The 15,559-nt window shown below is 45.7% G+C and overlaps 1 protein-coding gene across 2 annotated transcripts; it reads right to left on the bottom strand.

Moving 5' to 3' along the window:
- Positions 1 to 1,297: 1,297 nt before the first annotated feature.
- On the bottom strand, positions 1,298 to 14,527 carry angptl2b (angiopoietin-like 2b). 2 transcript variants are annotated; one of them, XM_079748930.1, is made up of 5 exons: positions 14,291 to 14,527; positions 8,357 to 9,312; positions 5,461 to 5,654; positions 4,038 to 4,308; positions 1,298 to 2,405 (listed from the first exon to the last, which is right to left on the bottom strand). In XM_079748930.1, the coding sequence occupies exons 2-5, from the start codon at positions 9,285 to 9,287 to the stop codon at positions 2,206 to 2,208; spliced, it is 1,596 nt and encodes a 531-aa protein (XP_079605056.1). In that variant the 5' UTR covers positions 9,288 to 9,312; positions 14,291 to 14,527; the 3' UTR covers positions 1,298 to 2,205. The 2 variants fall into 2 exon arrangements, with proteins under 2 accessions (XP_079605056.1, XP_079605055.1); XM_079748929.1 differs by having other exon boundaries at positions 13,963 to 14,527.
- Positions 14,528 to 15,559: the final 1,032 nt, after the last annotated feature.

Raw genomic sequence — 15,559 nt, forward strand, 5'->3', positions numbered from 1 at the left:
CGTCTCTGCCGCTCTGTGATCCACGTGGACCAACTCCTTAGACAGAGCAAAAAATCAAAGTGAGACTAATCACTCCTCTGGTAATTGTCTTTATGAGGATATCCTCCGTGTAACCACAGCTTGAGCTGTTGGGCCTCTTGGCCCTCATTCCTAACTTGTCAGCCAGCCAGTTGGTGAGTTGGTATTACCTTGACCCACGTCTGACAAACCTAATTGCAATAGTCGAAAAAAAAGTAGTAGTCAATTTACACAAAATCTTCCTTAGAATGGATAATAGATATTGAGGCATTCCTACAGTCCGTCTATTCATTCATGCATATATCTACTCATCAATCCATCCATAGGTCAACCCATATATTCACTCATTCATCCATCAATCTACCTAATCTTCTGATTTATTCACCAATTCATCCAACCATCCATCTATCGATTCATCCATCCGTTCAACCAAGAATGTGTGGATTCATTAATCCTACCAACTATGTATTCATTAATACACCCATTCAGCCACCCTTCCATCGATCCAACCATTCATCTACACATTCAAACATTCATCAATTCATCCATCCATCCATCAATTCATCTATGATCCTATCCACCCATTCATTCGCCAATCCATGTATTCATATATTTATCCATTCATTCATCCATCTATCCACTAATTCATCCACCCATCAATAAATGTATCTATTTACCCATCTATTTATCCATATATCAATTCATCCATTCATCCATCCATTTACTTATCCATCCATCCATCTATCTAACCATGTTTATCCCCACCAGATCCGATTCCCCAGGATAAGCCCTGGACTGACCTTAATTGACTGAACCATCTGAGGATGACCATCTTGAAATAAGTAAACATGAGGCATAATCATCTCCTTGTTTGGATTTTAAAATGTTCTGGGCAAAATGACAAGAAACACTGAGCTACTTAGAGGAAATCATTCCTTGGAAATATCTATTTGGTAAATATGTATTTCCAGCTGCGTAACGAGAATGAGAGTGAAGCACTTCAAGTTATTAAGTCAGTAACTTTGTAAGTGACTCCTAAAGGTCAGAATGGGAACAGCTATAGAAATGTGACATTTAGTTATGCACCATAAGCTTTTGTGTGGTGTCTAACATAATAATACTATACTGCAAGGGACAGTCAATATCAGTAAGGTTATTAAGTCTAAAATGTTTGAACCTTGAACATCACGTCAAATGTGTATCAGAAAACGTCACATTAGAGCAGAGACCAAGCTGTACATGTTTTATTGCAACTTAATAGCGATACATGATAGATTTTGTTACATTATATTACAAGTATCTTTTTATGTACAGACACACGGTGTTGGATCAATCGACATCAACAGACAACTGAATTTTTACAGTAAACACAGTCCTTGGTTCATACAGGCATAACAGCACCTGTCCAAGCAATTGAAGTTCAAAAGGTTTAATTTGAAGGACATCTGTCAAATGGTTTATCATCCAAAGCATATGGTGTGTGTGTGGGATATTTCTGTATTAATTAATCACGCATGAACATTTAAAGTATGTAATTATGTTTTGCAAAAACTGGCATGGTTTGATGCCAGGTAAGGGACAATTTGAACACTTAATAGACAAGTCTGGTCATAATATAAACACCTGTATTTAAATCCAACAAAACATTAGTATATTCCTATAAAATGCACACCTGAAGTTTTCTTCAAACAAAGTCACTGGATTGTGATTCCTGTGTCTACCGTTTCCTGGATTTCTCTACGGTTAAACCTAGGTATTTTCCTAACAGCTTAACAGCAAATCAAAAATGTAACTTTTTCAGATTTTCTGCCAAAAACACAGCGCAGGGGAAAGCACCATCTATTACAAGCAACAGATTATCATGTGACACTGTACCTCTAGCTTACTGCTGTGCCATGAATGTGTCTTATATTGAATCTAATGCTGGTAGTAAAAAATAACAAAAGAGAATGAAAGTGCAATTATTTTGGAGTGGCGGCACTGGGACGCCCGACCAGACTGGCCTCAATGAGCAGGCCATCCTGCTGCTTAATTATTGCACATTCTTTTCCATTTTTACCCTCTTTATGATCTGGCTTCGTTATATAGTTCCATCTGGTTCAAAATGGTTGATTTTTATTAGGATCTGTATGAATACAAAGAAAGGTGTCTCAGACTTCACTGGGCAGTAAGTGTTCTCTCTGCTGGCTAGTGGAAGGTGTTGGGGTTAGGTCTGATCATCATCACTACTTTCTTAAGGGAATAAGCTCCGCCTCTGAACTCTGCCCAGTAGACTCCGTCTTGGTAGCGACTGCGGTAATGGCCACCCCGGTACCAGACGCCGTTTAGGTTGGAGTGAGCGCAGGAGTTGTACCACCAGCCTCCCTTCTGATAGTGGGCACAATTACCTAGGAGATTGAAATGGTTAGTATTATTGGCAAGGCAAGGCAAGGCAACTTGATTTATATAGCACTTTTCAGACACAAGGCAGACTCAAAGTTCTTCAGATATAAACATTGTCATACAATAAAATAAAATAATAGATAATTAAAAGAAAACATATGCAAAAAATGAGTAAAATAGATCAGCATTTTAGAAAGTGCCATGTATTTAAGATCAAATCAACAGTCTCTCTGGTACCCATGTCGGGACTCCAATCCGACCAAGAGGGACTTGGTCCTTTCTCTGGGACTCCAACCCAGATTCTAGGACTCTAACCCAGACAGAACTCGGGTCTCAAACCCTTCAACTCATAGTGAGCAGTTGTCTTCTCCAATTCATCTCTTTTTGTTGCACTGCTTACACTGAGACAACAGTAACAACCCGATTGCCTTTCTCTGGGACTCCAACCCGACCTAAAGGAACTTGGTCCTTTCTCTGGGACTCCAACCCCACCTAAAGGAACTTGGTCCTTTCTCTGGGACTCCAACCCGACCTAAAGGAACTTGGTCCTTTCTCTGGGACTCCAACCCCACCTAAAGGAACTTGGTCCTTTCTCTGGGACTCCAACCCCACCTAAAGGAACTTGGTCCTTTCTCTGGGACTCCAACCCGATCTAAAGGCACTTGGTCCTTTCTCTGGGACTCCAACCCGACCTAAAGGAACTTGGTCCTTTCTCTGGGACTCCAACCCGACCTAAAGGAACTTTGTCCTTTCTCTGGGACTCCAACCCGACCTAAGGGAACTTGGTCGTTTCTCTGGGACTCCAACCCAGATTCTAGGACTCTAACCCACACAGAACTTGGGTCTCAAACCCTTATCCTTTCTCTCTGGTTTCAGATCATGTATCATGTAAAATAGAAAATGAAGGCAAAGTTAAAAAGGCATTTTAGTAATAAAATAGAAAATAAAGGCAAGGTTAAAAAAGCATTTTAGAAAGTGCAATGTATTTCAGATTTAGCAGAAAGCTAAAGCAAACATAAAAGTCTTCAGTCTTGTTTTAAAGGTGGTCAGAGTTGGGGCAAGTCTTAAATCCTCAGGGAGTTTATTCCAGCTATTTGTTGCATAGTAACTAAGTCCTGCTTTCCCATGTTTCACGTTTACTCTGGGGATAATTAACAGATTAGTCTCAGAAGATCTTAGTGGTCTAGAAGGCTTATGTAGTGGAAGCATATCAGTTAAATATTTTGGCCCTAAACCATGTAGGATTTATAGGTTAGCAACATGATTTTAAAATCAATTCACTGACCTGACAGGAAGCCAATGTAATTATAATGACTATGATGGAGATATAAAAGTCCTATCTAGCTGGCAGAGTATAATCTTCCAGGGTTAGTAGTTTGATTCCCACTGGGGAATCCACGTCTGCTCCCATCACATTGTATGGTAGATTTGGGTGAGGGCTTCCAAATTGCATGTGTTATAATTATATTCATTATAATTATTAGTTGTATTGCATCTTTTGTTCAGTTCACACACACAAAAACGTAACACACAGTGCAACACGTACACTTTCAGCCCTCAAGTCAAACAATGAGGTGCGGAGATATTGATGCTGTTATACCGCAACTATCACAGTATAGCCCTGCGGCCCCCCATACCTGTGTACACATCGTGGTCCCGGTCCAACGTGGTGAACTGCTTGCCGTTGTGCCAGGTGAGGGAGTCGCCAGCATTTCCGTGGTAACGTCCCACCCGGAGCTTGTAGAAGTCGGCCTCGGGCTCCAGCCTGAAGCTGGCGTACTCGGCGAACACCTTCTTCCCTGACCAGTCTTCCAGCGTGACCAGCAGCTTGTAGTTGGCCTGGTTGGTCAGCCAGTAGATGTTCTCCAGACCCAGCCAGTACTCTCCATCGATGTTACCAAAGCCTTGCTGTGGAGAGGAGGAAACGGCTGGGCCGTCAGGGAACCGGGCAGACATCCCTTTCAATTACTGGTCTGTGAGACATGTGTGTAAGTGGTTTGGGCCATCTATAGGGAATGATTTGTTCCATTCTACACGGATGATTATAGGTTTGGGATTTTCCTCTGCTGTTGTTTATTATCAGGGCACATTAAAACAAACGGAGCGTGACTCTAGTTTATAGTGAGCGTTTTTCCACTATTATCCAGTTAAAAAGTACCAGGGGGTTCATTTGAGAGCATAAGGCCAAGGATGAAGACAGCGCTGTGTTATCGTTATACTATAAGGTAATTTGTAGTGAACTGGTTTCCTATTAGCACTACATGTACCTTGATTCAAGTTCAACGTGATCTTTCAAAATGATTCAGATTTATCGTAAATATGTTTACTACGTGACAGCAGAAATGATTTGCCTGCCAACATAATATTCACTGTTAGAAAATGCCCCATAAAAATTGGTCTCACTGGAAGCAGACCACTAACTGTTTAAAATTATTTAAAAACCTCACAAAACAAGCAACACACTTGGCTGTATATTCTCAACAATGGTTCACTTCTACCAAATAGGCTGACTTTCAGAAAAAACCCATTCACCTCGTATGGTGAGCAGGTTTAAAAAGAGAAAGAGTCTCCCCAATAATAGCTTCAGCGCTACTTTGTTGGTTTTGATCTGTGTTTTTATGTGTTTATGATTATAATATTAAGCAGCACGATAACATAATTATACGGGCTGTTTAACTTAATAGCTCGAGAGACTGCAGTAAAGTTCACATTCACATGTCTTCACTTAGACACCGTTCAGGATCCAGCGGATGAGCGAATGTCACGGCCTGGCCTTGACTTTACATCTATTATCCCAAGAGGAGTTAGCGCGTGTCATTTCTGAACCCATTCAAAACAAACGTGTTGGCGGCTTATTGCTGTAATGAATGAGGTCAGGTGAGCCAACGGCTGGGGCCACTCTGCGAGGGTCACATTCGATGCCCTCCAACCTCAACAATCGTTGATTCATTCTCCCGCAGGTCTGGTAAGTCTCAACCCAACCCTCCGCTAAAGCAAACTGTGTTCCTACCCAAACTATGGAGTCTTTGACTGGGGGGGTGTTCACAACAGCTCACAAACCTTGTACGTTTCCCAGTTCCGGAAGAAGTTGACGGAGCCGTCCACCCTCCTCTGGATCACGGTCCAGCCCCCCGGGTCGTGCCTCTGGTCACACCACACCTGCATGAGGCGGTTGGCGTTCTCTGGCTTCACCAGGTACATGCCGCTGGTGCTGTGGCCATCCTCCAGGGCTTGCAGACAGTCCTTCCATGGGCCTGAATCAGGGAGCGGGTGAAGGGGAGACACCATGCAAAAACCATTGACTTAGACATCTGTTTATGCTGCATACATTAAAGGATATCCTGCCAGTTAGAGGAGGAAAGGAGGAATCACCCATTTGGTGGATGTTTGGATTTGAGCTCAGTCTAGGGAATCCCGTATTCCAGCAGGGTAGACTCTTAGTATAATAGCAGCAGAGTTGATTTTGGCAGCCGGGCTCGAGGACGAAAATGGCTGGCTGTTTAGCCAAAAGTAACACTAGCATGCGGGCATTGGAGATCCTGATCAGTCAGTGGGAAACAGTAGCAGGGCTTAGACCAACAAGTGCATTTGATGTATTATTCTTTTTTTCTCTTTTTTTTCACCATTTTTTTTTATACCACACCATTGTTTTTTTCGACCATATTCCTTGTTTTTCTGTCAATAAATCAGCATTTAACTAAATTATAACAAATATTACGGTGAAATAAACTAATCACGTGTCAATGATGTTTTTCCACTAACTGAACCCAAACGACAATATGTTTAATGTTGCACTAATTGCCGGCAGGGCAGCTGTTAGCATTGTCCAACGACACCTGCAGACACACCACGTTGCAATTGTGTTGTTGAATTTGTTAAACCAGTTGAGGAACAAAGTTCATGCTGAATTTTGCAGATGCTTTGTTGAGATCACATGGCTTCTCGGTACAAGTCTTTCCATATGATTGGAACATTGCCTCCACCCCATTTAAGTTTCCAACTCTGTAGATATGGAAAAAACACTCTTAATAGGACCACTGGCTCTGCATCTCCAACTAGCTGTGAAAGTGTTTAACTTTTCAAGATTTCTCACTTTTACCCAACTGACTCTATCTTCAAAGTCGTTGTATCACAGTCGGGGCATATGTGATACATTAGGGGTAATAACAGATGTATGTGGTTTGAATAGTCAAAAATACTATACTCCAAAAATCACCAATACAGTTACAGTTAGAAACATAAAGGGCAATTCATCCAACAAATTGTCATGTTAAGTAGTTGTGTGGAGTTGGTGTAATCTTTGATTATATGTTTGGAGGGTTCCAATGCGTCTTATAAAGTTGTTTTCCAGTGATAGAAAACATATGAAAGATGTCCAAATTGATGGATTGTCCGGGAAAAAGCTGGAACATCTCAACGAAAATTTGGAAGTTATGTTACCAAACATATTTCATTTTTGTGTGGGCTCTATTCAGTCACCAACTAAAGGTTCAAGGCCATCCTCGTATGATACGTAACAGATTACCCATGCAAATGAAACATCCCTCACTGACTCACGGTGTCTCCACTCGCCGCCATCCTTCCCTTTCTGTTTCTGTGTGAGGCAGCAATGATCATGGCGAGATGAGCCTTCTGTCTAGTGTTTGGCGGCAAATTATGTATCAACATGTATCAACAACGCTTGATAACCTATAACCTGTGATTTTATTTAATCGTAGACATCTTTCAGGAAGGACAGACATCATTTAAACAGGTAATGCAGACAGGTCAGTCACATTCGGGCCCGGTGCTCTGAGGCCATTTGATGACAAAACTTTTTTGGATCACAGTTGTCTAATTAATACTAACAAATTGTCATTCAATAGAGATTCGCCTGGCTTCAACTGACTGTGCAGGCAGTGAAATATGAACCTCTGTGAACACAGCGAAGTTATGGAAAATGTCCTGGGACGTAAAAAATACATAAAGAATTATAATCTAAATGGAGTGGGAACCCTGTTATTGGCCTGCCATCTCTACACAGAGATGAGTGTCTTTGATTAAGCATCACAAGCCCAAGTTCTTCCCAGTCGTGTTCTGTTATGCCTGATAATGTATCCTGCCTCGCTGGAACATTTGACTGATTCATCGTGTGGTGGAACTGGAAAAAATGACCTCACACAGACCATGTTTCTCTATCTGCTCTGCCCCACCCCCCCCCCCTCCCCCTTGATTCCCGCCTACTCTGCCACCCTCCCTGTTTGCTTCTCCTGCACACTCCATTCATTCCGTACAATGGATGTCTTACTCATAATGTCCAAGGATTTGCGTTACTTTAAGGGTGTAAATTGCGTGACTGTGCGCAGGAAACCACTTGCATCCATGCAAATATTCCCAACAAAGGCTACTGTTCACATGCGGGCCCAGGGCAAAAGGCAAGCGGTCGCACCAAATGTCAATGGAAAAAGCGTGAAGTGGGCACAAAGTCGCACCCTGATTGGTGTGGTCCAATCCCTTTATTCAAAAAACGGAGGCCGGTGTTGCTAAAATGCACAAGCTGAAAAGGCTGTTCTCTACACTTGACAACAAAAGGACAAAGGACTGTTCAGAGGAGTTTTAACTCTTAATCGTCAAGTAACATGTGTTTTAAAGATCAAGATGGCTTAAGCTTATCAAGCGTTCTCATAGAAAGACATTTTTTAAGCACACACCTTTGTGTTTGCGCCAAGACCATTTTTGTTCTGGGAGTGTGTGGGGTATATTATATACATTTACAAAGAGAATAGCACTATTTCCCACTGTAATGTCAATATAAGGGCTCACATTCTGCTACTGGCTCAACTTCTGCTTCAAACCTTTGATTGTGGCCTAGTCAGTAAGAATTAACCCATAAATTGGACTCTCTTTTCCCACATAACAACGGATTATCTTTGTTAGGAACGATTTTTTGTTTTCATCTGAGACACGACGGACTCACCAGAGGGTTTGTCCGTGGTGGAGGGGCTGTGTGTCCCGCCAGGCATAGTCGGCAGCACCGGCGACTTCTGGTCGCTCTGGATCTCGTTGGTGATCTGGTTGTTGAGCCGTGGTGCGACGGGGGGCTGGAAGGGCCTGTTGGGCGGTGGGGCCGGCGGCGGCGGCTGCGGCCGAGGCTGCGGCCGAGGCTGGGGTTGAGGCTGAGGAACCGGCTGGGGTCGGGGGACGGACCGGGGCATGGGGCGACTCTGGCAGTGCTCCTCCAGCAGGACGATGAGGGCAGACTGGTTGTTGGCTAAGGAGGCCAGGTGCTGGTACTTGTGCTCCAGGTCTTTGTACCGGCTGGTGAGCAGTTGCATCTCAGAGGTCTGATTCAGGATCCTGTTCTCCATCTGAGCCAGCTCCAGGGCATTGTCTCTCTTCCTGATGATCTCATGGAGCAGCTGCATGTACAGCTGGGTGACTCTGGAGTTCATGTTGCGGCTCTCCTTTCTCAGCAGTTTGACCTCGTTCACGATGCCGCCGTCCACCTCCACCAGCTGCTGCAGGGTCTCGATCTGCCTCTTCTGCTTCAGCAGCTCCACGTTCAGCAGCTCGAGCTCCTGCTTGTTCACCCGGTTCTCCTGCAGGCCCTCGGGATCCTTGGAGTTGACACAAATGGCCCCGGTGACCTTCTGCTGGGGCACGATGAACGTGTAGGAGCACTTGTCCTGCTGCGGGTCGGGAGGGGCCCGTTTGCTCCTCCCCGCATACAGGAACTCCCTCTCCAGGCCCTCGTCGCTGCTCTCAAACTCCTGGGCCTTGTGCGGTCCACCAGCAGCGTGTCCGGTGGTCGGACCACCGTCGGGGGGGCTCCCCTGAATGTTCTCCGCTCCGCTGGCCAGTCCATACACGAGAAGGAGCCCCAGCAGCACCACCGAAGGGGGCTCCATGAGAGAGGTTCAAACTCACCAAAGCCTAAGGAAGATTATGGAAGACGTTACGACATTGTAGGAACAAGGGACAAATTGATGTCTTGAGTGATTACCAATTTACTTTTTATTGTCTGCTAAGTTGATCCGTCACAGGGGCTCCCAGTACGTAGCCGAGATATTTTACCAGAACTGTTCTGACCTTGCAGAATCAAAACTTATTCTTACTATTGTGGTTTAGGAAACTCCTTCAGAACTTTGCTGCAGATTCGCTCTGACAGGACGTCAATGGAGTCCCTTCACAGTTGGGGTGATTTAGCCCAGAAGCAGCCCTTTTCCCCCAGGACGCCCTGGTTTGAGCCTCAGTAACCTCACAGATGTAGGAAGGCGCACTGCTCAGGGAGTTTTAGCTTTTTGTCCAGGCGAGCCCTACTCATTACAACTCTCCACTGCGGCTGGCTGTTAAAGCTATACCAGAGAATACGGGCCATTGAACAGTTCAGTTCTGAAACCAGACACACGACAGCCAATGCACGCACCAACAGATGCTGTGTCTTAAAATGATGCAGTAAATCCAGCACCTCATTGCTAAGTAACTGAATATTTGTAATGTAGACATGAGACAACGTCATGTGTACTACCCGGCAAGTTTGGTCATTAATAAAGAGGTATTTGTGTCCTCATCCTGCCAAGCTAGTCTAGTAGTCCACCTCTCTTCAAGTATATTCAAGATGGGATGTTTGAAAGCTGAAAATCTTCCTTCACTCCTCTAAAGTCAAATATTTTCTTTATCTAATGATGAGCTCAACTCCCTAGTGGCAGTTTGTAGTGAGTCTGTTCCTTCACTGTCGACGTGAGTCTGCTTAGCTTAGCCAGCGGTCTTGGCCCGGGTTCCCCTTTCGGGTGAATACCACTGTTAGCACATAACACATGAAATAACACATGAAAACACTCCTATTTGTGCTCTTCCACAGGTCAGGGCATCTTTGCTCATGGAAAATGTAATGAAATTAAACAAAAAAATAAATGATGAAGACGCTACAAAATTTGGCTGAACATAGTTCAGCTTTGGTTATCAATTGTGTTGCATCACATATAAGCAATGGCCCTGACCAAATGAGGTAAACAAGTCCATCCACACAAAGATAGCGAGACGGACAGAGAGACAGAGAAGAAGAGAGACGGACGGAAGGGATTGACAGCCAGACAGATGGACTGTTGGCAGGGTTTGATTCTGGTATTATTAGAAGTGACGGGGTCTATGTGGGGTCGGGCCGGGGGGAAGGGGCGCTGTGTCCAGAGGAGAATGTGACTTCTGTGTAAGGATAGCAAGGGGCTTTAACCCCAGGGGTCAGCCATTGAAAAATGCTGCAGATTGGATTACAGTGGAGCCCAGCGGATCACCTCCGCACCGCCAGCAAGAGGCACCCGTCCGATCAAAACGCATCGCATGAATGTTTCTATTGGCCCTGGATGGAGAGTTGAAGAAACATGCAAGGGTCATTCACCAGTCTTAAAGCCTGTTCACTCTCTATCTCTCTCTCTCTCTCTCTCTCTCTCTCTCTCTCTCTCTCTCTCTCTCTCTCTCTCTCTCTCTCCCCCCCCCCTCCCTCTCTGAATAAACTCTAGGAACAGATAACCTAGTGTGTGATGCTCACCTCAGGAGCGGTACGGAGCAGGATTGTTGTCGTCCTGGTGTGTAACTCTGGGCTCTCTGCCAGTACATTGGGCTGGAGACGTGGGAGGAGAGAGGTGAGTTTCTCTCCCCAAGAACATGACCCAGTGAGCCTTTAAACTGTTGGCTCTGTGCTGCAAGATTAATGTGTGTAAACACACTCTGATCACCGGGAAGGCTTAAGTCCATTACTGTGATCAGTAGAAGGTTACTTTATTTTGCTCCATCATCCATGTTGGAAAACCATTTCCATTTAACATTATCAGTCATCCTTTCACATTTTTACATTTTTTGCATTCAATGAATGTGTGGAACCTAGTTATTCCAGTTTTCTTCCATCCTGCAAAATTCTCTTCTTGATTTATGTTTTATTGTTGTTATTTTATTTTCATTGTTTGTGAAATGCTGATTACTTTCCAGTGTGGATATCATACACCCAATGAATTTTCTATGAATAACAAGTCTAAACTCTGTTTTGCATTAGCTGAGGAATTTCAATACAGCAATTTGGAGCGAGGTCTCTCATTGTCCTAATACCACCAACAACGTCGGCACGCATGACATCACCACTCGCTGACTGATGCGCACGTGCAGAACTTTGAAAAGCGCTTGAGTTAGAGCTACACTATCAAGTGGAGCCAGCCCTGTTTTCCACCTCATTATTTCTCTATAGTGTCTTTAGTGCAGCTCACAATCGTTTACTTTTATGTTACGCCACAATAAAAGCCCCACCGCTGGCTTATAGGGCATTGTTGCAGACAGGATTCAGTGTGTCTAAAACATGCTTTGTGACTCAGCCTTCCTGCGGAGGTGGTTAATCTTGAATCCCTCGGGCTTCATGCCTGGGTTACTGTTTATAAGTGTGGGGTTTGTGTGTATGTATGTGCGCTGTAAGTGTGTTTTCCCTCGGATTCCCTGTTAATGTGCGCCCTTCAAATAACAGCAATTCTCGTGCTCAGACTCCCAGGGACCTGAGAGAGTCCCATCTGCCCAGGAGTCGATGCTCTGTCATTAAGCCAGCCACATTCAGCCACAGGGAACAGCAGCCAACCCCCCCTCCAGCTCCCTCGTCTGCCTAGTCTAGTCTTAAATCCCCCCCCCCCTCCCGGTCATTACTGTGTTGACATCGGTGTGTTTTAACGAGCAGCCAGGGGCCGGACCGCGACAAGAGGTGGTTGAGTCGCTCTGTGCTCATGAGCTGTAAAGCACTGGACACCACCGGAGCCATTGATGGCGTTCACACGTTCACATTGTGGAGCGGGGAGGGATGTTAACAATACCACACAGAGGGGCACGCTCGGCTGGACAACATGAATGATTTGTAATTCAGCGGTGCGTTGAGGATGTCTTCCTGCCCGCTGTGTCGATTTAATTGTCCCTTCTTGGTTCTGTTATTAATGCGCACCACATGCTAATTAGATGTTGGGCAAACCCACTGTGTCAGCCTGGCTGATGTCTCTCTCTCTCTTGCTCGCTCTCTTCCCTACACCCCTCTCACTGAGCCAGGGCCTGCCAGCATTCCTGGCATTCTCCCTTAGCTCATTAGAGCCGGCCGGCCCCCAGACACACATGGGAAGTCAACGGTCGGTGGCCGGGCAGCACGAGACGGAGCCACTGGCTGGACACAGTAGTAGCCAAGCATAGCCGGCCCTCCTTGACCTCCCAACCACCTCCCACCCAAAGTGGCTAACAGACAAGATCTACTGACCCAATTATTTCCTACTGCAATTAGCTAGCAGGTAGCGATGTAGAGATAGACAGATTCAGGGAGATACAGAGAGAGTGACAAAGAGAGAGCGAGAGAGAGAGAGAGAAAAGTAAAAATGGTCGGACAGACTTTGTAACTGCATGTTCAAATGAGCGCTTGATGATCTGTGGGTGCAGGTCAGAGCTGCCTGCACGACACCAAGTTTGTGTTGGATCAGAGTCCAATTCAATCTGCTCCCGTTAATTGGAGCGATTGCGTTACCTTGGGAGTGACCTCATTCTTTCCTCAAGCGTGTAATCCTCGGGGTATAACCACTGACATGACATCCAGAACACGATAGATCTCAGACTCCTACTCAGTGTACTGGAGCCAGCAAGTCTATTTTGCCATTGCTCATGTGGAGGTTTTTGTCCACATTTAGGTTTCATCTTTTGCGCACGCACACACACACACACACACACGCACACACACACACACACACACACACACACACACACACGTGGCTAGACGTTGGTGATCTGAGAGAGGGTAAGGCAGGGAGTCGCATGGAACTGTTTTCAATACTCTCCTAAAGTTCCACCTCAAAGCCCCCTTATCCAAATATTGCCTCGGCAACAGAAACAAAGCGCAGATTCAGCAGCGCTCTTCTCCTGCGCTCCGGACCCCAGGGGACATCCTGGAAGCACAAGCAGCACTTCCACACAGCAAGGCTCCAGCTGTTTATCTGCGTGTCTCTTTGGGTTTTACTCTGCCTGTAAAAGAGCTTAGATGACTTCACAGGAACGCTCAGTCCTTGGCCGGCCGTGAGTCAAGGTTTAGGACCTTGTGACACTAGGATCTTGTCTCCTCTTCTCTTCACTAGGCTGCTGTCTTGACAAGTGTCTTATCAGTCAACAAATATTCATCCCCAATGGGAGCTACCTCAGCAGCCTTAATGACCAGCCTGCCTGCCTCTCTGTCTCTACGTGTCAAAACTCTAATTAAAGTCATTTAAACGTCCCGACCTTCGGCACTGAACTTCTCCCGGGAAGGCAAATGATGATTGCTAAACCCCAAATACTAGAAAATCATTATCATCGCAATTATACATGAAGCCGCTACACTTGAAAATGTCTAGCCTCCAGCAAAACAATGTAATAAAATACAGCATTACAAGTTAATTGCACTGCAATTATTTAAGACATCTACTGAGCTATTGATTTGAGAGTCGTTCACTCCAAGAAAGTTTCAATAGTGTCAAACTGCTACATTCACAAATTGACATCCCATTCATGTAATGACTAGACAGAAAGTTAGAGAAACACAATGCTCACGGGATAATAGTAGAGTTGCGATCAGGCTGCTTCAGTATCCTTTCCCTCTTGGAAGAGCTGATTGAAGTTTTCCCTGGTTCAAAGTCATCCCAAATGTGAAAAACCACTGCGTTGAGGTTGCCTCTCTCTCTCCCCCTCTCTCTCTCTCTCTCTCTCTCTCTCTCTCTCTCTCTCTCTCTCTCTCTCTCTCTCTCTCTCTCGCTCTCTCTCTCCTTGGTGCTCTCCTTCCAGTTGTCTTTCGTTCGCTGCTGTTCTCTGACTCACTACTGCTTGTCACCTGAGTGCATGCTACTAATGGTGTTTAAAAGTCTGTGATTAAAAAGACAACCTAAACAGAAATTGGGTCTTCCTTGGAATTTCCTCCGGAAACATTGAGTACGAAGTTTAGAAAAATCCACTTTCAATCCGCCAAAAAAAGAAGAAAGACGTGCTAAAAAAACACGACACAATGGATGCGTTGAGTTTGTTGTCGTCTGTAGTTTCCTGTCAGATTGAAGGAGCCCCGGGTAAACCGTGTCCTCCCGTATGCCAGGCAGAAGTCACTTTCTGAGGACTGGATCCATCACCTCTGCCTCATGGTGTCTCTCTCTCTCTCTCTCTCTCTCTCTCTCTCTCTCTCTCTCTCTCTCTCTCTCTCTCTCTCACTCTCTCTCTCTATCGCTCTCTCTCTCTCTCTCTCTCTCTCTCTCTCTCTCTCTCTCTCTCTCTCTCTCTGCTTTGTACTTCTAAATGACGTTGGATCCTCTGGCACACTGTTTCAGCAGGCGTACAATTTGCACTCAGGGCCTGCCCCCTTTCTTCCTCAAATTGAACACATTCTTATTTAAAGCAACAGATCACCCTTCCCTCCTCCTCCTTCCCCTCCTCCCCCTCATCCTCCTTCCCCCTGGTACAAAGAGGTCTGCAAGCATGCACATGACACAAGTCCTACACACACACACACACACACACACACACACACACACACACACACACACACACACACACACACACACACACACACACACACTGACACACACACCCAGGCACACCCTGAAAACACACACATGCACACAAGCGTACACACCCTACTCAGGTTTCCGTGCCCCTGCCCCCTCGGTCCACTGGTATTTCACTACCACCTATTTGTGGCTCCGGACTCGAGCTCATTGTAGCGGTCAGTGGTGGGTGTCCCAGTGATCGACTCCTAATTGGCCTTGAATGAAAGTGTGAGACCCCCCCCCCCCACCTCCTCTGCCCATGAGCGCTGAGCTGGGTGGAGTGAAGGGGGCAGTGGCACAGAAGAAACACCAAACAGAAAAAGCCCCAGGTGCAGGAGTCTGGAGCCATGTTCTGGTCTGGGAGCGAGCAGCAGCTGACTGATGGCTGTGAACGGCTGGAGTCGGAGGTGTGGCCCCCCGCTGTGAGCCTGTGCAGGACACAGGTCGTGGCTGTTGTGCGTCCGACCATTGGCTTTGTTGTCAACGTCACCGTCAGCGCCAGGGTGAGGCTGAGCTCGCTGCTGGAGCACACAATAGATGTGTCACAGCGGACGAGGTCGCCAGAGTTTTATAAACTCAGACAAGGTAACGTTGGCAACGGAGCTCGGCCTGGCTCT

The sequence above is a fragment of the Pollachius pollachius genome, assembly GCF_949987615.1.
Source record: "Pollachius pollachius genome assembly, chromosome: 1".
NCBI lineage: Eukaryota > Metazoa > Chordata > Actinopteri > Gadiformes > Gadidae > Pollachius > Pollachius pollachius.